Source organism: Felis catus, chromosome A1, assembly GCF_018350175.1.
Source record: "Felis catus isolate Fca126 chromosome A1, F.catus_Fca126_mat1.0, whole genome shotgun sequence".
NCBI lineage: Eukaryota > Metazoa > Chordata > Mammalia > Carnivora > Felidae > Felis > Felis catus.
In genome coordinates, this window is record NC_058368.1 from 226,717,846 (window position 1) to 226,743,543 (window position 25,698).

Below are 25,698 nucleotides of genomic sequence, written 5' to 3' on the forward strand. Positions count from 1 at the left end.
CAAGGACTAATTTAGTGCTGGATACACAGTAGACTTCAATATTCTTTTTTTTTTAATTTTTTTCAATGTTTATTTATTTTTGAGAGAGAGAGACAGAGCGTGAGTAGGGGAGGAGGAGAGAGAGAAGGAGACACAGAATCCAAAGCAGGCTCCGGGCTCCGAGCTGTCAGCACAGAGCCCGACGTGGGGCTCGAACCCACGAACCATGAGATCGTGATCTGGGCCGAAGTCAGACGCTTAACTGACTGAGCCACCCAGGCGCCCCTAGACTTCAATATTCTATGACTAAATTCAATGTGTTAGTAATTACAGAAAATTGGGCTAGAGGAGATAAAACCTTGAACATAACTTTTAAAAACTGAAATGAAAATTACATTTTAATTGAATCTCCTATGATAAATAGATAAAACAGCCAAACACACCCTCTGAGAAGAGATAAAATTCAGTGTGTTAGTAAGAAAAAAAGAGAATTCACTGACCCACAGCAATTCATTGCATGAGTTGCTGTTACGGTCTGTCACCAACAGATAATAACACCAACTCCACAAAGTACATTCTAACACTTTATAATCCTACCAGGTTCCGGTTAAGACAGAGATGGGTCAGCAACAACAAGTAGTAGAGAAATCACACACACACACACACACACACACACACACACACACACACAGATGCACAAAGACAGTTCCCATTTTGATTCTAAACAAGAAAAAGGAAAGCAAAAGATAATTCTACTAACGTGGAAAGAATGTCTTGGGTTTCTCCAGAAGAGGTTTATTGGTTCATTACAGAAACGAGCCCTGCCGCCTCCCATGAAGGAAGCATCATTTACGCACACGAATGGCCCATAAAATCCATTCTTCCGTTGAAGTATATTTCATTGCCTTAGTCAAGCCTTTTGCTTAGAGTAGCAGGAGGGTCAATATTTCCAATCCCCAACTCTGCTCCAACTCTAATCTCCATTGAAAGCAGTCAGGGAGTCACAGCTCTGGGGTGCCACCTGCGAATCTAAACCACACCACCCCACACACGCTCAGGTTACGCGGTCGGTGAAAGAACAAAATGAGGTGTATAAAATGTCCTAGTCTAGTTTACTGGAGTTTTATGACTATATTTGCTTAAATGACAACAAATAAAACCTGAGAGCCATGCAATATCTGAATTAAATCCACATACCATCTCTCCTAACACTCACATTAACTATGACAAATAAACCGTCCCCTTAAATAGCAAATCCCTCCAGTGGACACGAGCTGATGTGGTAGAAACTGCTGACTGTTCCCTCAAATCCATTCTCTTTCTCCAGTAATAGTTTAAACTGAACACATCCCACCAAGCTATGGGACACCTTCCCTCGATTCACTTGCAGAGTGGGGGTGGATGAATGGCTCCATTTGGAGCAAAAGATGTGAACAAAAGTGATGTCATCAATGTCTGGGTCATGTGCAACATATAAGAAGGCCACTCGCCCTAGCATTCTGTCTGTTCTCCTTCTAAACTGGAACACGTATGCACCAAAGACGCCGCGGGTAGGCTGAGCCAAAAAGATGGAAGGAATCGCATCCAGGTATAATTTACGGAGAAGAGCCCCGTGTGCAATCTGGACTGCCCACCTCCCGGATATTATTACAGGCAAGGGTTTTAAAATCCTTTCATTTACTGTATTTTTGTCATCCCTTGTTTTTTATTTTTTTAATGTTTCTTTATTTGTGAGAGAAAGAGAACGAGAACGAGCAGGGGAGAGACAGAAAGAGAGGAAGACCGAGGATCCAAAGTGGATTCTGCATTGGCAGCACAGAGCCCAATGCGGAGCTTGAACTCACGAACCATGAGATCCTGAGCAGAGCCCAAGTCAGACGCTTAACCGATGGAGCCACCCAGACACCCCTGTCCTCTCTTGTTAAAGCAGCTTAGTTTTCCCCTAATAAACTCTGTGAAATCTACTAGTTAGTGCCATTTACCCCAGCTTAAGTCCTCTGTAACAGGATTTTCTCAATGCTGGAAATGCTCCATATCTTCACTGCCCAACATAGTAGTCACATGTGGAGACTGAGTCCTTGAAGTGTGGCTACGATGCCTGGACAACGGAGTTTTTAATTTTATTTAATTGTAGTTAATTGAACTTTTAAAAGCTACATGTGGCTAGTTGCTAGTTACTACCCGATTGGACAATACAGTGTCTGGAACATCTAAAATAGTGAATGTGCGGTCAGAAAGAACTATTATCATCATAGAAAGACCTGCTTTTTAAAGCTTAGAGATTTTGCTAGAACATTACAGAATAACAGAAGGCTTCAAACCACAGTTTTCTCGAAGTAGCAACAGACTTTGGGCTGACACTAAAGGAGGAAGTGCTTAGGGTTGTACCTCCATTTCATTTTTTTAAACGTTTATTTATTTTGAGGAAGAGAGGGGGGAGTGGAGAGAGGATCGCAAGCAGGCTCTGTGCTCACAGCACAGAGCCCAATACGGGGGGCTCGAACCCACAAACCGTGAGATCGTGACTTGAGCGGATGTCAAACGCTCAACCGACTGGGCCCCCCAGGTGCCCCAGGCTGCACCTTCAGTTCAAAGCTGACATGAGCTCCCATTTCAGTATGAAGGACACCTGGCATTCTTTTACACTATCATCTATGTGCTTACCCTCCATAAAACTGAACGCAGCGGATTATTTTTGTTGAAGAGACAAATGCAAACAGTTAGCATCAATCAGCCTAACCAGTAAGTTACTTGCTTTTATTCCAGAACTCTGAGACCTGGGACAGTAAGAGTTAATTTAGGGATATTCAGAATACCTTCTCATCGATTTGGGTACTCATTTTGTAAAGCTCCACTCTGGAGAGGTCAAGGTTGCATTTTTATCGTAAAACACTGCAAAACTCCAGGAAAATACTTGTGTTGTGAAGGAGACAAAATGCCATTTGAAACATCCATCTGAAACATGTAACTGAGGCTCTAAATACAATTATGAGAAACAAATAAACCAAACCGGGCAGACTGCCCAGCGACAAGAGTCAAATGTAAACTTTGGAGAGACAGAGACATAGAACGAAGAGAGAGTGGTAAGTTGGGGGGAAGGGAAGGGAGGATAAGGGCAAGAGAGACGGGAACGTGTGAGGGAGGGAGCCCCCAGGGAGGGAGGACAGGTCATCTAGAGCAGTACAAATAATAAAATACTAATGAAGGAACAAATCAAACAGAAAAGTCTGGCCCAAAGCCTTAAATGTACTCACAAAAGCCCTCATTTAGGCGCTCCTATGGGGATTCACATAGACACCTATAAAATGTACATGGTTTTGGCCCCTAAGTGGGTTGATGAGAATCTTAAAATGGAAGCCCTGGGGCTCCATGGTTGGATGAACTTTACCAGCAATAAAAACAGCATTTTCTGATTACGATTAAAAGTTTCAGATGAATTTGAATATCTGCTCAGTAGAAAGACGCGTATCATTGTTTAAAGATTTAACCAACACGGGGCACCTGGATGGCTCAGTCAGTTGACTGCTCTTAATTATGGCTCAGGTCAGGATCCTGGGGTCATGGGATGGAGCCCCACGTCGGGGCTGAACATGGAGCCTGCTTGAGATTCTCAATCTCTCTCCCTCTGTCCCTCTTCCCCGCTCACATGCTCACTGACTCTTGCTCTCGCTAAAATTAAAAAAAAAAAAAAAAAGGCTTAACCGACCCAAATATGAAGCAATAACAAATAGAAACATACAGTTTCATTACCCCTCAGCCTGTAACCATGGGTGGAAAGAGCAGCCTCATTCTTTCAGGGAAATCTGGGCGTTTCGTTAGCCTCCTTTCTGCAATAAGATAGGAGCATCACCCTTCGTTGACTTTTAGGACTTGGAGCCACAAAACTTAAGCGTCACAACAGCTTCAAGTCGAACGACGTCATCCCCAGAGGAGCAGGTTCCGTGTGCTCAGAGTAAACAGCTAAAATTTTCATTTCCCAAAGTGCACGTGTCTGAAACCGTACTGTATACAAAAACATACCCCGGATGGACAATGCAGAATAACCGGTGAGGGGCTGGATGAGGAGACCCAGCTTCTAGTTGAAGCTCTACCTTAAGTCCGGCTTACTAATAATAATAACAGCACCCAATTTCATTGATTCCAAGCCCCGCCCTCTCACTGTCCATTTCACCTCCATCTGACAATCCACAGGACCTTCAAGTCATTGTGGCAGATCACACCATGATTTTGTGAACCCTGCCAGTCATGCATTTTGAGATCCAGAAAGCAGTGGCGAAGAAGCAAAACGGATGAACGTTTGGGAAGGTGGCGGGGGGGGGGGGGGGGGGGGGGGGGGGGGGGAGGGGGGGAGGGGGAGAGAAGAGAGGGAAGAAAACCACGAGAGACTTCAGGATGGAGAACAAACCGAGGGTTGATGGAGGGAGGCGGGGTGGGGGGTGGTCTAGACGATGATGGGTACTGAGGGGGGCACACGTTGTGAGCAGCACTGTTGGATGTAAGTGAGGAGTCACCGAATTCGACGCCCGACACCACTACTGCCCTGTGTATTAACCAACCAGAATCTACATGAAGAACAAATAAAAACTCACAATGAGGGAAAAAATAAAGGAAGAAGTGGCCTCACGGTATCTCAGGTTTGACGAAATGCAGATCATTGTAGACCAATAGCGGCATTTGCTGTGTCAGACGCCACGGCTTTATACCTACTCATTTAATCCATTCCCTGACAACCCTTAGAGGGAAAAACTGCTACTAACTCCAAATTCCAGATGTGCAAACTGAGGCAGAGAGGTTACGTAACTCGCACAAGATCACGCAACCGGTAACTGGCACAGCCAGTTTGAAACCCAGGGAGTCCAACTCTTAGCCACCGTGCTGGCTATTGTACCTCATAGGGGACATTGCCAAAGGCTTTTCCAGCATTTGGTGCCTCAACTTCCTGTTGGTCCCCGAAGGGGAGAGCACTGAACTAAGTCATCCCTCATCCCATCCAGCTTTAAAACACAGGGTTCTCTGGGGGCGCCTGGGTGGCTCCTTCAGTTAAGCGTCCAACATCGGCGCAGGTCATGATCTCACAGCTCGCGAGTTCGAGCCTGGCGTCGGGCTCTGTGCTGACAGCTCAGAGCCTGGAGCCTGCTTCGGATTCGGTGTCTCCCTCTCTCTCTACCCCTCTCCGGCTCTCGCTCTGTCTCCATCTCTCTCAAAGTAAATAAACACTTAAAAAAATCTAAAAACACTAAAAAACACACAGGGTTCTCTGACATAAATGAAAGCAGATCACAGCCGTAGGACGGACACCATACTATTAAAGAAACAAATGATACTTTAATTTTAATTGTATTTCTTAAATTCCTTACAAGATACCGTTATTTCTTTCCATGCATAGGGAAAAAAACTTACAGGACAAAACTGGGGCGTTTTTGTTCCTGCTTAAAGAACAGTAATTTCAGACAAAGCAGATATTACCCACTAGGAATCATTACTTCTGTCCCACCTTCTAATTCAGCTACCTTTTTCAATTTCCGTGGTGTGGGACATTGGGGGACAAACTGAAATCACAGCAAATCTAGACCTTCCTAGGCAGCAGAGAAATAAGGTGTTTGCGAGGTTTGAAGACAGACCTCCTATTAATAGGGAACGACACTCTGATTTGTAGATGCTCGTGCCATTTCATACAATAATGGCAGGATTTGGTGCATAGCATAGAATTTGGTCTATGTCCCAAATAGGAACAATAAAGTACACATACACATGCACACACACACACATACTCACACAATTTGCATTATGTGAATAGTATTCTACATTGAATCAAGCAAGGACTCTTGAAACAATGGGATTTTCCCCACCAAGTTTAGAACCTTTAAAAAGTCCATTATTGGGGTGCCTGGGTGGCTCAGTCGGTTAAGCATCCAACTCTTGGTTTTGGCTCAGGTCACGATCTCACAGTTTGTGGGTTTGAACCCTGCATGGGGCTCTGTGCTGACAGGGCAGAGCCTGCTTGGGATTCTCTCTCTCCCTCTCTCTCTGCCCCTCCCCTGCTCTGTCTCTCAAAATAAATAAACTGAAAAAAAATTTTTTTTAAGTCCATTATTGTATGAAATGGCACGAACATCTACAAATCGGAGTGTCCTTCCCTATTAATACGAGGTCTGTCTTCAAACCTCGCAAACACCTTCTTTCTCTACTTCCCAGGAAGGTCTAGATTTGCCATCATGAAAAGAGAGCTCAGACTCTTTTCCAGGTCCCTGATGCAATTATAACTCAAAAATGAAAACTTAACCAAAAAATAAACCGCATTCTAACTGCCCTCCATCAAGTGCGATCTGAAGGGATTGTCCAAAAGAGGGAGAAATAGAGCATAACCTCCACCGCTCCTGTGACTTCTTTCAGCTATAGACAGGAATTTCCTGTTTCAAAGATGAATTCCAAAAACAACTTTTTTTTTTCCAATTTTCTAAGTTTCTGGCAGAACTTACTCAAAGTCGATCCACTAGTTTCCTGGGCCAAATCAGGAGAATTTAGAAAGTGTGAAAGTAGCATTTGAGGTAGATACTGACTTGGCTACCTTAAAAATAAGGCTCTGATGGGGCACCGGGGTGGCTCAGCTGGTTAAGCATTGAACTTCAGCTCAGGTCACGATCTCACGGTTCGTGAGTTCAAGCCCCAAGTTGGGCTTGCTGCTGTCGGTGCACTCTGCTTCGGATCCTCTGTCCCCTCGCTCTCTGACCCTCCCCTGATCTCTCTCTCTCTCTCTCTCTCTCTCTCTCTCTCTCTCTCTCAAAAATAAAGAAGCATTTCTTAAAAACTGGAAAAATCAATCAATCAATCAATAAGGTTCTGATGAGGCCACCTGTCTCGCAAGTGGCAGTGTCTATCCAGATTCTAACTCAGGTTGTTTGGCTCCAAAGCTGTTGGACCAGTACCTTGCTTTTCTGGCTCCCCCACTAGACCCTCTGAGTCAGTTTGCAGAGGACACGTGAATGTTTTATTCATCACTGTATGTCATGGGCAAGCCAAGATAGGTATTGACACATGGAAGGAAATCAATAAATATCTGCTAGCTAAATGAATTAATAAAGGAAAGAACAACTTGGGTGGACAAACGCCCAAGTGGATCAGTCCCTGAAAACTTGTCCGATGGGTAGGAATGACCAAGGAGAAAGGAAAGGCCAGACTAACTGTCCTGGCCTGGAGACAGTTACTCACTGGTAACTCACATCAACCAGAAAGTTACGGTAGGTGAAGGATTGTGGCCTGCAACCACCCAAGCCTGAAGGCAGAGTCTTTCTAGAGTGTTCCATTGCACTCATCTCCTTAGCCAACTAGTCACCAAGTCCTATTCATTCTACCTTCTTTTCATCCCTGAAACCCACACCAGCCTCTTCAATCATTATACCACTGCATTAATTCAGATATTTATCTGCTCACATTTATCTATTCTTCCTATCTCCCACCACATACTACATTAGGATCTTGATGCGGCTCAGTGAAAAGCACCGCTTCTTCCCACCCAGGTTCAAAACAAATTGAGGAAATAATTTTAAAAAGGAGTGGCGGGGGCACCTGGGTGCCCCAGTTGGTTGACAGTCCAACTCTTGATTTTGACTCAGGTCATGATCCCAAGGTCCTGGGATCAAGCCCCTTGTCAGACTCCATGCTCAGCTTAAGGTTCTCTCTCTTTCCCCCTCTCCTGCTTTCTCTCGCTCTCTCTAAAATTCAAAAAAAAAAATTTTTTTTTTAAGGAGTGGCAGATAGAAAAATGACACCTTTGTTTCTGAAAACTCTAGTTCAGAAGTTGTGGTTTTAGGTCTACAGCTAAGTGGCTAGCAATGAACCCAAGGGCTGGCAGGCATGAGACCAAAGCTAGTCAGTCTACTCATGGAATTCTATTCAAAGAGCTTCTGCCAGAGAAGGTGCTCGCCAAGGGCATTTCCCTCTCAAGAGGAAAACAGAAAGGAGCTCAGATGTTGACTGCATTTCTCCCAAATTTACCAACAGGTAAATTCTCCAGGCCTGGAGTTATATTAATGACACTCTGTCCACATGGAAGTAAACACAAGGAGCGGAGAAGAGTCATCCACAGGCTTCTCCAGTGATCTCTGTAAATCTGTCCACGGCGGACGTCACTGAACCTCTGCCACTGGCTCCCTCCTGCCGTCCGCCTTCGTCATCTTTCACAGGGACGCAAACCTGCCTACCTTTCCGGGTGTGATGTTCCACTTGGATCACTCTCTTCTCCCCTGTAGCTCACCCAACGGTTCCTGCCTCTTTGCCTGACCTTCCGTGGTTCCGCTAACCTCCTCCTTCTCAGCCATACCGGGCAAGCCCTTATTCAACTTTGTAGACTCAATTCGAGGTCATCTCAGATAAGAAGTCCCTATGGACATCCCCAGCTAAGGGTCATCACAGCCAGGCTTGTGCCCTCCACCACGCGCTTTAGTGCCCCCCTACATGGCTCCTCTTATACTTTGTTATATCCCATTCACTAGACTGGAGACCCTAGGGTGAAGATCAGCTTCTCACGTTTTTGAATCTCCCAACGCCTACCACAGATTCTGGTATGGGGATATCTACAAGTATTTATGAATTCGAGAGATGAGGGCAGCTGAATTCAAAGTAGGACATAAAACTTCCATAGAAATAAAACACCGCTGGCAGGGAGGCACCTGTGTGGCTCAGGAGGTCAAGCGTTTGACTCTTAACTTCAGCTCAAGTCATGATCTTACAGTTAGTGCGTGCGAGCCCCACGTCAGGCTCTGTACTGATGGTGCGGAGCCTGCGTGGGATTCTCTCTGTCCCTCTTCCTCTCTGCCCCTCCCCCTGCTCACTCGCTCTCTCACTCTCTCGCTCTCTCATACAAAAATAAATAAATAAACTTAGAAAAAAAAAATTCCATAGTGGTTCAGAGGGAAGAAAGAGGAACGCCAGTCAGGAATGCCTGACGTGTTTCCTCAAAGCAAGGGGTTAAGCATCATAAACAAAGATGTATCTGGGGTACTTCGGCGGCCCAGTCAGTTAAGTGTCGGACTTAGGCTCATGGTTCGTGGGTTCGAGGCCTGCGTCAGGCTCTGGGCTGACAGCTCAGAGCCTGGGGCCTGCTTCGGATTCTGTGTCTCTCCCCCCCCTCCCCCCCGCCACCTCTGCCCCTCCCCAGCTCATGCTCTGTCTGTCTCTTTTAAAAATAATAAACGTTAAAAAAAATTTTTTTAAGAAACAAAGATGTATCTGAGGGAAAGAAATCAAAGAAAATGTCATTGGTAGGTAAGCACAGGAGAAGAAAGGTCCAAGACAAAAAGGACCAGTGTGACAAAAGACACAAATCTCGGAAAATAAAAGATACGCTTGGGGCACTCTGAGGTTTCCGGTTCGGCTGGGGTACAAAGTGCATACAGAAGGGCAGCTTGAGAGAAAGCTGGGAAGGCAATCTGCCTACAGCATACATAGGGCCTTGGGTACCAAATAAAATAAATTTTGACTTAATTTACAGACAATGGGAGTCAAAGAACATTTTCCAGAAGCGGAGCTGCTTAATTATGCCAAGGAAATTATATAAAATCTGAATCCTTGTAGTAGCAATAATAACAAACTAATAATTTGCTTTTCAATTACTTCCAAATTTCTCAGGATCATAGTGACGCTGCGCTTATAATAGTTTGATAATCTCCATGGAACATTATTTGAGCATAATAAAATGACTAATAAACTATTTAGGATGATCCTGAGACTCCATATTAATTTGTAGTCATTTTTCATTTTGCCGACGACTATTTCAACCCACTGCTGCATGTTTCATCTGTTTAATGAACGTGTACTTGCCACCGGTCTATCATGTAATAAGCCTTGCCAATTTCCCAATTCTCTTAATAGCCAGTTAACACGAAATGCTGATTTCAGGCAAAAACAACTATGACCATCTGTTTCTACTTCCTTTTTCTTCTTCACTGTTCTACTACCAACCGTGGTGAGCTGCAGCGATCACTCTTCAAAGAACAGTGGACAATCGGCAAAATCAGACCACGTAGGAATTATTGAGACGTCGGATTTCAGTGCCAGAGCTGAACAAATGGATCAGACAGATGAAGGGTCTCTAGATCCATCTGCAGTCAATTCCGAGTTATAGCAGCAGAACGACTCTGAACAAATTCCAATATGGCTCTTCAAAATCAGCCCCAACAGCAGCAGACAGGTATTACGAGCTCACTTTTGCTCTTTATTGGTCAAGTCACTTTAGGGTAGGAGGCTTGCTTTCCTAATCTATACAGTGACAGGATGAGACTATGTCCCCAAGCAGAAAACCAGTCCATGTCTCTTACCTCTCAGCTGAAGACTCCCTTTAAGGACAGCCAGGATTCCCAGGAAGAAGATAATTTTCCCAGCAGTGCCAGCCTGCCCTTGACCACCAAGAGTAGCACCTTATTCTAACTTCTCTGTTGTCTTATGTTTCCCCAGTAAACAGTTTCTGTGCAGATTTTAGGTGCAGTTTGTTGGGAATTAGGCTTGGGATCACACTTACAAGAGGCAAGGGAGAAGGCAGACTGGACAGGGACAGAAGGACTCCGCAACACAAGACTCAGCCAATTCCATGGGGAACGTGGACCCAAGAGGGCCCTTCTGAATTGTCCCAAATGGTATTCCGCCTCAACTAGTCATGTGATGGGGGCCGCTCCTGGCCTTGGGTGACAATAATTTCTGGAGAGGCACTGGGCTGTGAGTTATCAGTACCAAGACCCTGTGCAGCTGAGGGTCTGAGAGGGTCGGTCCTGCAGAGGCCACAGGGTAGAGAGGTGGAGCGGACATGACATTCACCTTGAATCTTAAGTAAGAAGAAAAGGGTGTGAAGCATGGTGACGAACAAAGACACAGATTAAAAAGAAACTAAGAGAATCCATGTTAGTATCCTAAAGCCTTGCTCTCTGCATGACCTTGGCAAAGTTGTGTCATTTCTTTGTGCCTCAATCTCTTTGTAAGGTGATCTATGGTCACTTTCACTACTAAAATTTCCATGACTGTATTTCATTTTTGGTCAACATCCAAAGGTTTTCTGTTAACTACCTTAAGACTTACAAATATGGCTAAGGAAAGAAGAACCCACCCATATCAAAAATCTCCAGTAGCATCTGGAATTCATCTTCAATGACGGTGAAGAGATAATCAGTAGTAGCAGCAAATTCAAATCTGCACACCATGGTGGACACACAGCAATCCCAAGATGAAATCAGATTTGCAGGCAACAGCCTGGGGATTTCGACATTAGACTGACTACAATTACTCAGTTAGCTGTATCTTTATTACCCACGCTCCCCCTTGTGAGGCAATTTTCCTTACTGGAGGTAAAGCAACCCCAAGAAAAGCATTTAAAACTGATCCTTTTCCTGTTTTTATTAGCCCGTATCAAAGAAATGACTATTTGAAGCACAACCAAGAGGAGGGAATTGGCTTTTTATTGCTTAGTTCACGTTCTTATGGCTTTAGGAGGAGAGAAAGACTCCCCAAGGAGACACTGTGTCTCAAAACAAGCTCATAGGATAATCAACAGGAGAGGTCTCTCAAGAGAGCTGGAAAATAGAGAAAATTATTAAAACATAATTAAATAAGCAGAGGGGATACAAAATGAAATGTCAAGAGTAAGATGCTCAGGACAGAAATGTCAGGTCTTGAAATTTACTTTCATACGAGTATATGCAATGCACACTGTCCAAATGGGGTGACGTAAATCCTTCCAACCAATGGAGTAGCCATTGATCTTGAAAAATTTTTTTTAAAAAGACAAAAATGAGCATGTCAATGTTGCCTATGATTCCGAATGCACATTCTGCCACTTCAAAGCAAATGTCAACCAGGCTCAGTGTCATGCAATGTAAAATTCCCACCAATGAGATATTACATCCATTCATGTGAGCAGAACACACATTCGGGTAAACAAACGAAACCATACAGCTTCAAGTGGATTTCAGGTCATAGAACTATTTCAAGTCCTTGTTCATACAGTACGGTACCTCTATCCTAAGCTCCATCTCAAAAAGCTCCTGTGTTGGGCTATTTGTTTTTTCTTTCGCCCAATTCCTATGGTATCCTTTTGTTTGAAGCTATTCCTCTACCATACCGTATTATTAGAGAAACAAATGCCATTTTAATTTTAGTTGTATTTCTTAAATTCCTCATAGGATATGTATTTCTCTCCACCCACAGGGGGGAAAAAAATAGGTGTGAAGAATAATAGATTTCACTTAATTTATAGAAAAGGGTTATTTAAGTATGGTTTCAAGTACACGAACACATCCATATACCACACACACAGCTCAATAATGGTTTTTTTTCCCTCAATCACTTCTGATTTTAGTAATGTGGGAAGCCAGAGGCATAAGATCTAGAAGCCATTCCAATCATGCCAGACACACATAATAACTTTTATATTTTGCATAAGAATAAAGATAAAAATGGAGACCCAAGGCGCTTAGCATGAAGTAGAGCAATATACAAATTTAAAAAGATTTAGAACCCTATGAACGTTTAATCCAGAGAACACAGGGCCAAAGGAATCGTTTATTAATTTAAAGACCACATTTTATAAATGTGTTCTAGGTTAATGATTTGCTTAAATTGTCGCATAAAACCAACTTCCAAGTCCGTTTAGGCAAATATGACCCAACAATATACTTTTCAATAAAATATACACAGCAGTGTCCCACTCAATACTAATCACGAAAACAGTTGAAATACTGTAAGGCAGTGAAGTCAAAGTCTTCAACAATTGCCTTCAGCAATCCTAAAAAACAGACATTTCATTGTTCCTTAAATACACAAGTTACACTATTTCATCCATAAGAAGATGGCACTGCCTGATAAAAAATGAGGGTCCAAGTTAGAATATCCTCGGAAGAAGACACGTGTCCAGAAAAATATGTTTTTAGAGTTAAAATGTCTGAGTCCCAGAAACACTCATGAAACTACTACAGCGTTTTCATGAGCCTTTCTTAGATCCAACAAAGACCATGGCCACAGATTCATGTTCATTTCATCATTTAACAACAAAAACGTGTACTTCAGGCCTACTCTATGAGCAGGGTTGCAGTCACATCTGGGGGAACACATGTAGGATGAATAATGAATGAATACAAAGGACCAAGAAATAGAAAAACAAATGAGACTAAGCTAGAAGACAGTGCCTGGAGAGTAAAGCAATTAAAGACTAAATGAACAACGCGAATTTCTATCACAATGATAGAACCTCAGTGACTTCATACCAACTCATCCTAAAAGACCTGCCCCAGGCCCTCACCACTTCCAAAGGCCTCTGGGAAAGGTGGTCATTCAACAGCAAAGGACAGAGAAGATGGAAGAGGACCAGGATTCCTGTCACGCTCAGAGTCCCCAGTTTTAGAGGTGATTCTCTGATCTCCCTGGCAGTGACATAACTTTCTCTAAAGCATCCGGAGCAGACGTTGTCAGGGAGGGAAACACCCCTCCAGGCCCCACCTGAGTTTTGCCAACTAGCAAGGGCACTCCAAACAATAATGTCATCTTGCTGTGAACATGTTTTGTTTCTTATGTTTATTATTTTTGAGAGGGAGAGCGCGCACATGCATGAGAGCAAGAGCTGGGGAGGGGCAGGGAGAAGGGGACAGAGGATCCAAAGCGGGCTCCGCAGGGACAGCAGAGAGCCCCATGCAGGGCCTGAACTCACAAACCATGAGATCATGACCTGAGCCGAAACTGGATGCTTAAGTGGCTGAACTACCAAGCCCCCCTCCCTTGTCACCAATATTTCCAACAATTTACTCCGCATTCTCATTCTGATCATCTTATCACCATGAGGCTGCTCCCGCACACCCATGGCTGGGTATGACCACTCGGAAGGCAGACTTCTCTGCGTCTAGCAGAGCTGAAAAGCGATTGAAGGATGGATGCTTGCAGATCCCCATTTCTATCCTGGGGTGAGAGCAATTTAAAATACCGTCAAAGGCACCCGGGGGCTCGGCTGGTGACGCATCTGACTTTGGCTCAGGTCATGATCTCAAGGTTCCTGAGTTTGAGACCGGCACGGGGTGATCTCAGGCCCCGCTTCAGGCGAGCTCTGCTTCTCTCTCTCTCCCCTCTCTCAACCCCTCACTCACTTGCACCCTCTCTCTCTAAAAATAAATAAATAAACAGATAGATTAATAAATAAATAAAATACTGCCAAGAATTCCTGGTGATAACCCTCTAGCAGGATTATATTCTTGTTTTCCTGTAGCACCGAAGGGGGAGTGATGGTATCGTGGAAAGTGTAGTATATTTAGAATCAAAATGACCTCACCTAATCTTCAGCGTAAAATCAAGGCAAGTCACTTACTCTGTCGAGGCCTCAGTTTCCTCACCTATAAACTGGGGATAATGACGGACGCCCCTTCCACGGTCCCTGTGGCGATGAATAAGATTAATGTCTGAAACGCTTTATAGTTTCCAAAGCAATTTCAGAGACATACTTATGGAGAAGTCTCCCAGGAGCTGGCAAAGGAGAAGGCCAAATTCCCCAGTACATATTGGAATAATTCTCCGTATTAACAGCTGTTTCAAATCCACGGTTCTGCAACCAGAGGGAAATAGAAGGTAGAACCCATCGACTGTTGAGGGAGGAAAGAAAACGTGTGCACCTCTCTCAGTCCTCCGCTAGCTTTTGTTTGGGAGCAGGTCCCCAGGCTACCCAGAACAAAGGCCAGCGACAAGTACATAATGCTGTGGAGAATCCAGAGGATGGCATTTCAGGCAGACGGTACAGAATATGCTAATTATTTCACGTGCTGATGCCATTATAGACGCTCGTTAGCCCGCCAGTTTGTCGGCAGGTTGTTGCCTAATGAACAGGTAATCTATCCCTGGGAGACCCAGGTCAAATGAGTTGAGAGTTTCCTTCAAAACACATCCTTCGGGGCGCCTGGGTGGCTCCGTCCGTCAAGCGTCTGACTTTGGCTCAGGTCATGATTTCACAGTTCGTGGGTTCGAGCCCCGTGTCGGGCTCTGTGCTGACAGCTCAGAGCCTGGAGCCTGCTTCAGGCTGACTCTTGATTTTGGCTCAGGTCAGTGGCCCCAGGATTGTGGGATCGAGCACCCGCCTCAGGCTCTGTGTTGGGCATGGAACCTGCTTAATATTCTCTCTCTCCCTCACACTCTGTCACTCTCTCTGCCCCTCCCCTGCTTGTGCCCTCTCTCAAAAAAATTAAAGAAAATTAGAAGAAAAAAAAAGTTTTCCATGTTGGATCTCCTAATCCATAAAACTGTCACCATTTTTTTTTGTTTAAGGGCTACTTCTCAGCCACTGCACTTCTTTGAAATACACAAACAAAACAAAGATTGGGAAAAGTTTTGGCTGCACACCTACAATGACAGGCAGGAGGGGGTCATGGGCACAGCAGAAATGGCCACAGACTCCGGCGCCACCAGGGACTGCCGTTGTCACGGACCGCTCAGCAGCTGTGCGCCCTGGGTAGGGATGAGCCTCTCGGCTTCCCTGTTGGCACCTGTAAAATGGAGTCATCAGTGCCCCCTGAGCGGCTGCCATGAACTACAAGAAAAGCGTGTGTAGAGTGCACAGAGGGGGAAGGCGGCACCTAGTAAGTGCTCAATAAATGTGAATTACTGTTACTAAACTGACAGCAAATAGAATAAACTTGGAAATACTAGTATTTATTAATAATCATTTTGATCTGTGAGCTCAGATTTTTTTATTATTTTTGAGAGAGAGAGAGGGAGAGAGAGAGTGTGTGTGAGTGGGGAAGGGGCAAAGGAGACAGAATCCGAAGCAGGCTCCAGGCCCTGAGCTGTCAGCCCACAGCCCACAAGGGGCTTGAACCCACGAACCACGAGATCATGACCTGAGCCGAAGCCGGGCACTCAAACAACTAAGCCACCCAGGGGCCGCGCGGGCTGAGATGTTTTTAAGAAAGCAAGAGTTGAGCGCAACATTGATCCTGTTCTTTACATTAGGAGACAACCATTGCCCTCATTCCCATTCTCTCTGAATTTGTTCTTTTCCCCCCTCCTTGAACTTGTGTTCCTTCTTCCAGGGCACTCGAGGTCTCCTACCTGCTGCTCCTTCTGGGCTCTGACCTCCATCTGACAGTTAGAACCCGTCAGGCCTGGCCTTGTGACTTGGGCTTAACCCAGATGCTACCATGATCTGACCCGAGTACTTCACCGGGCCAGCGGGTTGTACTACATGTCTAAGTAGCCTTTTCCTGACTTCTCCACCTTGCCAAGAAGTGGGTTACTTGCAGCCAGAAGGTCAATCCACAAGTACACGAATAATTCCTGAAATTTTTCTCTACAAATTTTGATGCACTTTCCACGGCTGCATCTGCTTGAAAAATGCTGCTAAGGAATTTACCACAGAAAGGGTAGCAAACAAAAAATGTTTTAATAACATTTCTACACATTGCTCAAGGCTTCTAACGTTACAATTATGAGTTCATGCAGTGTTAACAACTGTTTTTCATTTTGTTACTGGTTTCAAATTTAAATAGGAATTGATAGAATGAGCACATCTAATGCAGGACCTAATAGAGATTTACGGCTCCAGAAACAGTCTACACTTCTTCAACCATGGAATGGGGAAAATGTTGACCATGTGTTTATACTTCATTACCGAGGAAAATTCAGAGATGGTTAATGATTATTCATGTCAGACATTTTAAAGTTGTCCATCTTTGGGGCATTAACTAGCACATTTTTTTAAATGTTTATTTATTTTTGAAGGAGGGAGAGACAGAGCAGGAACCGGGAAGGGGCAGAGAGAGAGGGAGACACAGAATCCAAATCAGGCTCCAGGCTCTGAGCTGTCAGGACGGAGCCCAACAGGGGGCTCAAACCCACGAATTGCGAGATCATGACCTGAGCCAAAGTCGGACACTCAGCTGACTGAGCCACCCAGGCACCCCATCGGCTAGCATATTTTAAGGGCATCTGCCCAAAGGCTGCCATTCTCCTTTGTGGCAATGTGCATGTTTGAGAGGGACCCTGACTAGGGACCCTAGTGAGATGGTCCTGCCCTTTTCTGAAACATTTCAAGGTCTTCACTTACAGAACCTGCAGGAATCACTTTCCATGAAATAAACCACATGAGGATTTGAGGGAACAACTAGGGAAAGTCTCTTAACAAACATTTAGCTTCTCCCAAGGGTCTAAGCTACAGTCAATCCAACTCACCTGTTTGTTGCTGTTGTTTCAGAAACATCCTTTAGATACTTCTGGAAGCGCAGGTACTATCCAGAGCTGTCCTCGTTTAGAGAGTAACTCTATCCCTATTCACACTTTCCCCTGACCACTTACCTCCACACTTAGCACACGTGGGGAAGCAGGGTCCTCCTGTGAATCAGGACTTCTCATCTTGCTCTAAAAGCATCTGCATCCCTGCCTAGCTTCTCAGAGACTGAACGTTTTTAGAGCAAGTCTATTCTCCCTGCAGATTTAATGCCGTGAGTAGGTGGAAGAAGGGTTCGAAATTTCTGTAACTAGAACCAAAAAAACGAAAACAAAAAAGAGCTACATTCTGGCAAAGGTCAGCTGATCTGGCCTCCATTACTACGCAGAAGATCTGTTGCTACGTCTCACTCATGGTACACATCGTGCGGAACAAAATATCAGAGCTTCTTGGGAAGATGCTGTCTTTGTGTGATCCCAGGCAATTTGCAGCTTCTGATCGAATTTCACTAACCAGTAATGCCAATTAAAAGTCTTATGTACAAGGTAAACCGTGTATTCAAGACACTCAACATGAGCACAGTTAAAGGTCTTGCTTCAAGTTCAGCAGATCAACATGTTTCAGGGTTAATAATAAAAGTGAAAAGTAACACCATAGGTAGAGTCAGTGTCCATTACTACACTGAAAATACGGACAAGCCACTTATCAAACCCAATTTTTGGTGCTGGAGCTTATGTTCACAGAAGGCAGGAAAGTCAATAAAATCAGTAGATTTTTCGAATTAACACCTAAATATATCTAGCTAGACATAAACACAAACATGTAACAGGTGGAGACGAAGAGAGAGAAAGAGAATAACCCAGGGAAAGTGGGGAAATATTTTTTAACACCTAAAATGATAGAGCTGTATTCGGGAGAGGGAAGTGAAGCAGTAAAATGAGTTAGAATCAAACAATAACCCTTTATCAAACATAACTTCACATGACCGAATATTTGCAAGGGAACTGGGCATAGGGTCCTATAACATACCCCTCGGTCAATGTAGAAATCTCTAGCACATCATCCTTTATTGTAATCACCTCCTTCCCATGTCTAATGACTCACTCACTGGGAAGCCTATCTCAGAGGTGGTCAGCTCCAATCATGGGGTCTTACTCAGACGCGGCCAAATCTACCCTCTAGTAACTCAAATACAATTGGTCGTTGCTCGGCATCTTGCGATTTAATTTTTTCAGCACGACAGTTCTTCAAATACTATTTTTTAATGAATTTTCTTTTTTTTTTAACATTTATTTATTTTTGAGAGAGAGAGAGAGAGAGAGAGAGAGACAGAGCATGAGTGGGGGAGGGGCAGAGAAAGAGGGAGACAGAATTCAAAGCAGGCTCCAGCCACCCCACCCCCACCCCACCCCACCCCACCCCACCCCCTACCAGCACACAACCTGATGCAGGCCTCGAACGCACTGACCTCAAGATCTTGACCTGAGCTCAAGTCGGAAGCCCAACCCATGGAGCCACCCAGGCGCCCCTTTAATGAGTTAAGTTTCTAAACTTCATTTATTCCCTTCTTCATTATTCAGAGAATTGACTCACTCTTGATTTTATTCAAGATTATGTCATATATTTTAATACATCCTTAACGCCATCTTAAAATCCCTATCTAGACTGCCCCACCAGTTACACAGCCAAGTAATCTGCCCAGCTTCCAGAGGGACACCAGTAGATAAAGGCTGAAGGCAAAAGTTATTAGTTACTCAAAACCAATCCAGAATTCGTTTTCTCTCAAAGGGCAGAGGGAGGCAAGACAAAGGTTTTGTGAGTTGACTCTCAAGGGAAAACAAACGCTCCCTCTCTTTTCCTTCTCATTTTAAACATAAAAGATTCCCCAAATCTCTGAAAATCTCTTCTCACCCTCAGATCCAAGATGGTCCCATGAGCTACACTAATGCTTTGATTTAAACCGAACAGTAGAATCAGTACAGTTTCTCTTGATTGTCATCAGAATGAAATTATTTACCGGGGGCAAAAGATGAAGACCTATCTCTATCTAAGAACTTTGGAGATCTTTGGGGTTATCTTCACATATCCAGTGAAGTCAGACAATATCCCCTGGTCCTAGGCTTCCCCGACCCAAAAGCAGTCACAACACAGCTAATGTAATATAATTAGATAAAAAGATATTTGCAAAGATTCTAGGCCAAAAAAAAAAAAAAATGCCCAGTGACCAAAACTGACTCGGTTCCACTGTAGCTATTATGGAGAGCTAATGATGTTACCTTGCATAAAATGATGACTTACGCTCCCCAGAACAGAACGTATTCACCTTGGTATAACACAGTGGTTCCAAGTTATAGTCAATGTGCTACCTGGATGGATCCTCAAGGATCTTTCACTTCCTTTAAGTCCTGGTCCAAATGTCAACTTTTCAAAAAGGCCAACAGTGACTGACTAAAATTGCAACAGTCTCGTCCTCCCAGTCTCCAAATAATCTGATGACTGTTTTTATTCAGAGACATTAGCCCCTTAGGATGTATCACAAGGGTGACTGAATTACTGGGTGTGTATGCACACGTTAATTGTTCCACTTCCCCTCCCTCCCAACGTGTATGCGCGCACATACACACGCGCACACACGCGCACACACACACACACACACACTCACGAAGAAAAGATTGACGAGTACAGGATCTTACTCCGTTTACTGATGTATCCCAACTATCCAGAAGAGTTCCTGGCACATAGTAAGAAATAAGAAGTCAACATACATTAGTTGAACGAACGAATAAGTGACTCTGGGCTTACTTGGCTGGGAGTCCCAGTGCCACCTACACCAGCTGTAGGACCTGGGGGAAAAGGTCATGTTCTCTACAGCTGTGTTTCCCCATTGGTAAAATGAGGACCTTAGGAGTGCCTGCCTTTACGACTGTCATGAGGGTTACGTGAGTCAGTGTACGTCAATGGCTTAGAAGAATGCTTGGACACAGGAAACTTTCAATAAACATTAGCTGCCATTATTATCATTATTCCAAGATCTGTTTCCCGAGGTGGTGATGGATTAGTGATGATTTATGCGTTCGGGCAGCTGACTATCCTGATATCCGACAGCACAGGTCTGAGACGGTGAAAGGGCACCCAAGGCACTTGATAAGAGCAGCAGAGAAACCAAGAGTCAAACCCCATCACGGTGTCCTCATCGGCTCCAATTCAACAACACCCAGGAGTTTGCAAAGGAGCTGTTAACTGCGTATTAAAGCTGAAACTACTGAGTGAGTGAGGGTGAGGCTCAGACACCTTAAAAGGAAGGGAAAGCAGCCGGTCCCTTCCTACTAGAACAGGGAGATTTGTTTCTTTGACTTAACTGGAGCCAAAGCTAATGGTCACAAGCTTCACTCCAACTCATTCTCCAGATTTCTACACACAGGCTGAAATTGACACCTTATGAAAGAAGAGAAAGGGGGAAAAAAAAAACAGCCTTCCCTGAAAGAATTTATCAGAACATCCTAATCATTTAGACATTCACGTATGTTTCTAGAAATCTAAAGATCAGGATTGGCATGGTAACTTTTTCCTGGAGCAAAATCCAAGTTGGCAGTGGGGGGGAGAAGGAGATGGGGTTACAAATTAAACCATTAACCTGAATAGTCACTGAGTATTTAGCAAAAGAAAACACTTTGGAAACGCCCATTATTTACACAGATTTTGATTTTTGGAAGAAAAGCAGGGAGTCCAGGACTGATTTATTAGGAGAGGTGAGGGGTGGGGGGAACAAGTGAAGAAGACAGAGGTGAAGGAAAAGAGGGTGGCAAGGGGGGAGGGGCGCTTGTGGATTTCATGGCAATAACTAACAGTCTTAACTTCCCTATTATGATATTCCCTATATATTATATTTACTATATTCCCTATTATAACACACCTTCCAAGGTTAATCTCCATTAAGTGGTCCATTAAGGCATTAGGAGAGCAAAATAAAATGAATGACCATGTACTCAAGAATTAGATCTTGACAAGTAATGCCAATAAGGAATTTCTCTCCTCACTCGAAAGGAAGGAAGGAAGGAAGGAAGGAAGAAGAAAGAAGAGAATAGGAGAAGAAAAGAAAAGAAAAGAAAAGAAAAGAAAAGAAAAGAAAAGAAAAGAAAAGAAAAGAAAAGAAAAGAAAAGAAAAGAAAAGGAAAGGAAAGGAAAGGAAAGAAAAGAGAAAACCATGATTTCAGGAGAACTGAGCAAGGTCACAGAAGGTAAATTGAAGCAGGACTCAAATGTACAGACTCCCAAATTAATGCTCTGCCCTACACAAGAACTTCCCCAAGTTTTAACAAGTACGTGATAAATGATTCAATTCTAGGAGGAGCCCAAGATTCTGCATTGTTCACAAGCTCCAGGGTGATGCTTATGCCACACGCATCCTTGAATTACACAGAACTGGAAATGTCTGCCCTGTTGCACCTGCTACAGTAAGCCTCGGGAAGCATTTGTGTTGTTTTAATGTACAGAGTGCTTTTCAGTAGCAGGAGAAATAAGATTACATAAGAAATCCTGAAGTTTTAAACATTCCAATAATTGAACACTCACTGTAAAAGGCAGGTGGCTTGCATTTACATTGGTGGTGTCAACCCTAAAATATACTTAAAGTACAGATTTTTCTTTAATTTTTTTTAACATTTATTTATTTTTGAGACAGAGAAAGACAGAGCATGAATAGGGGAGGGGCAAAGAGAGAGGGAGACACAGAATCGGAAGCAGGCTCCAGGCTCTGAGCCATCAGCCCAGAGCCCGACGCGGGGCTCGAACTCACGGACCGCGAGATCGTTACCTGAGTTGAAGTCGGACGCTTAACCGACTGAGCCACCCAGGCGCCCCTAAAGTACAGATTTTTAAAGTATACTCAAACACCTATGTTTCAGAGTGGAGCGGTCTCTCACTGCATTCTATGGATATGCATCCACTAATAATTTCCCGCTTTCATTTCAAGTTAGGTATGGTTTGAAATAAATCTCTGAAATAAATCTTACTCCAAAGTATACCTAACTTGTACTAAACCTACTGAAACTGTCTTAAGTCTCAGTCTCCTTAATGGAGATACTGTGTTGAAGGGTTGAGTCCACTCTCTTTGAAATTTGACATCTTAGATTAAAAAACAAGGTGACACTGACATGTTGAATTCCAACAGGCTTATCTGCATGTATGTTACCACCCAATGACACACTGTAACAAAGCTGGCCAATACCAATTACAGTTGACCTTTGTACAACCGGGGTTTGAACTGTGTGGAGTCACTTACATGTAAATTTTTTTTATAAACACGGTACGGAATTGCAAATCTATGTTCTCTTCCTTAAGACTTTCTTAATAACATTTTCTTTGCTCTAGCTCTAAGAATGCAGTATGTAACACATATAACATACAAAATATGTACGCATGAGTATAAATCAACTGTCTGCTATCAGTAAAGCTTTGGTCAACAGTAGGCTCTTGTGGTTAAGTTTGGGATGCGTCAAAAGTTATACTCAGATTTTAGACTCCAGGGGAAGTTGGTGCCCCTAAGCCACACGTTGTTCAATGGTCTACTGTACATATGTTATAACCCTATGTACGAGAGGTCTAATGTCACTGGGGGAAAGATGTTTTTTTTAAGTTCACGTTACTTCTCTTTCTCTTATTTTTTCCTTACCGATCACAGAGGAATCTCCCAGCATTTGAACAGAGTCTATGAAAACTAAGCACAATGTGTCCCTCCAGCCAAAACCCAGTTACCGCCCGAAGCTTCCTATTGGTTCCCCCGAATCAGCTGAGCCCAAGAGGCTTTCCCTATAAAAAGTTCCACAGTGTATCTAAATCTGATCCCAGTAAAATTTCACTTCAGCCGAAGTGAAAATGCAGAGGTAGCATTTACGGATAACAGCTGGAGATCATTAGTTCTCTGTCTCTCCTTTTCTCTCCCAAGGGTTGAAAACTCCACTGTTCAGACAGGAAGTCGTCATACACCACACACCGCACCATACGAGAACGCTGGGATAGAAGAACAAGTTGCAGAGAATCAGGGGTGTTGGGAGTGGTTTCATTCAACAACACAGAGCCCTGATTCCACTTAACTCTTGGGGCGTCCTCCCCACCGCCCAACAGTGTTCAAGGATCACAATGTATGCACATCCAGAATTGACAAGCACACATTTTACGCCCTGAAAGCTTTTTAATACCCAGAGTAAGAAGGCTTAATCTTTCATTATTCCACAAATTTTTAAAACATTAAGAAGTTCTGGGCAGTGGCCAAGATTCTCCAATAATCTTTGTTGGCATATTTTCGCATGGGCTATTTAAAAAGACAACTGCTAAACTTTTTTGTTTTTAATTATCAAAAAAAAAAAAAAAAATCTCTCCCACAAAACTGCCCAGAATAAGGAGACTATATAGATGCAATTCAAAACATTGTGATCTGGAAAAGAATGATTTAAACAAAAGGTTCTTGTGGGTATGGTTTTTTTAGGGCGGGTAAATTTGCTGTAATTGCGCAAAGCTCCTGAGAAGGAACACAGACACACATGGGGATAGACGTCCACGTTCTGTGACCACACCTCAAAGTTTTGAACAGGATGATAGAAGTTTCCCTAACACCACATGCTGAAGAGCCACTCTGCATTCCCACCAGTCTGCAGGCGCTGGACCCGGTTCGTAACAGCCTGTCCTGGGGAGGGGGTGGGAGGGGGTGGGGGGGCGGTATAAAAGCGATCCTGTCTCTTCCACTCCCCTCCAGCCAAGTTCGCGAAAGACAAACCTTCCCAACTTTTGAACCGCGGGAAATGCCTATGCAGGATGCAAATCGGGGGCAAGCTGTTAATCAACTCGGTTACAATACTGCGGTTTTATGCAAAGAGGAGGAGGAGCGAGGGAGAAGCCAACCCACACATCCATCATCCTTTTAGGGGTAGGTGGAGTTTAAAGTTTCCCCAACTTCCAACTTCCCACTTGACAGGCAATATTTCTGTGCAATTTCCAGCCCCACGTAACAGATGGTCCTTCACCCGTCCTGAGCCCCGAGAGAGACCAGACAAAGCCCCCGGCCACTCCTCGCCTCGCGAGGCCCATAGGTGGTGTTTCACGAAACCGTCAGCTCAGGGGCCTTGAGCTGAGAATGGAAACTTAACTTCTTCTTCCAGAAGTTGTTCCTGCTTACAGGAGAGTCCCGGGGACTGGAGCACAAAGGCCTGGGAAAGTTTTCTCAGCGTTATTTTTCAAAACCGTCTTCCGCCATCTGCCAAACCATCGCCCTAAACCCCAGATGCTTAGGGAAGGAAAGTTGAGGCACATGTGCTCAGAAATACGGCAGAAATGCAACTCGAGCCCTCCCAAAGACAACCTGGGAAGTTGCTTAAAGAGCCCCCCACGGTGGGAACGCATCCTCGGGGCCCCCGAACGCTCAGCGCCAAAGGGAAAGGTGACGGCCCCGATCGGGTGCCGAGCAGGGGTGCGCCACGGTAGCGTGCGAGAACCTTCCTCCCCAGACGGGAGGGCGAGGGGGAGAGAGAGGAGGGAGGCGCGATCCGGGGGCTGAGGACGGGCGGCCCACTCACCCTCACTGCCGTACTGTTTGCCATTGTTCGCGCCCATCCTGCCGCCGTCATGCCCGCCGTCTCCCCGGACACTCCATAGCTGGGGCGCACCGCCTGCGCGCTCCGCCAGAGGAAAGCCCGCCCGACGGGACCGTTAGCTGCGCATACCCCACGCTCCGGGGCCAGGCTCCGGCCGGGGGGCGGCCCCTTGCACTCCGGTGGGAGGGGGCGCTGCGTCCCCGCCTGGCACCCCCGATGGCTCCGGGTGGGGCCGGGGGCAGCCGCCGCTCTTAGAATCCGCGTTCCGGGCCAGCGGGCGCAGCGCCGCGGAGAGCCCGCGCCCCGGGGCCGCCCAGAGGCTCGCCGCGCCGCCGCCGCCGGGTCCCCATCCGCCCGCCCCGATCCCTCTGCGGTGGGCGCTGAGCCGCGCGGGCGGCCGGGGCTCCCCGGCTCGGCCGCCTCCTCCCGGCGCCCCTGCGCGCCCGCGGCTTCCCCGGGGAGGGCGCGGCGGCCACTTGTTGCGGGTGCCCCGAGCGAGCAGAGACTCGCGGCCCGGCGCCGCTCGCCCGCGGGCCGGACTTTTGTTAGCGCCAGGCGCCTCCTCTCGCCGCCCAGCGTCAATCACAGCTGGAGCCCCGGGGAGGAAGGCCGGCCCGGAGATGCGCGGCCTTTTAAAGGGGCAGCGCGCCTTTTCGGGGCTCCGGCTCCCGGCCCCGGCCTCGCCGCAGGCCCGGGCGCCACCGGGGAAGCAGTTTGAACGGAGGAACGCGCTCCTGGCTCTGTTTTACTATTGTTCTTTTGCAGGCTTGGCCCCCGACTTGTAAGATGAGCTTCCAGGCGCCGTTTGGAATCCCTCGGGTTTGCCTGCCGATACGGCCTATTTTGGGTGCGGGGTCCTTTAAAATAAACAGGCACCGGAGTCTGGTTCTGTCTGACAAAGTCAGGTATCTCTGCGGGCATTCTCCTGTGGCTCCCACGTTTGGGGACTGAGGC

General features: G+C 45.3%; 1 protein-coding gene across 2 annotated transcripts in view; it reads right to left on the reverse strand.

The window, feature by feature from the left end:
• FBXL7 (F-box and leucine rich repeat protein 7) overlaps positions 1-25,242 on the reverse strand; it is a 397,323-nt gene extending 372,081 nt beyond the window's left edge. For both annotated transcript variants that reach the window (XM_006928101.5, XM_019812685.2), the window contains exon 1: positions 24,727-25,242. In XM_006928101.5, the coding sequence (XP_006928163.1) occupies positions 24,727-24,763 (37 nt within the window). In that variant the 5' untranslated portion in view covers positions 24,764-25,242. The remainder of the gene's footprint in view (positions 1-24,726) is intronic.
• Between the last annotated feature and the right edge of the window lie 456 nt (positions 25,243-25,698).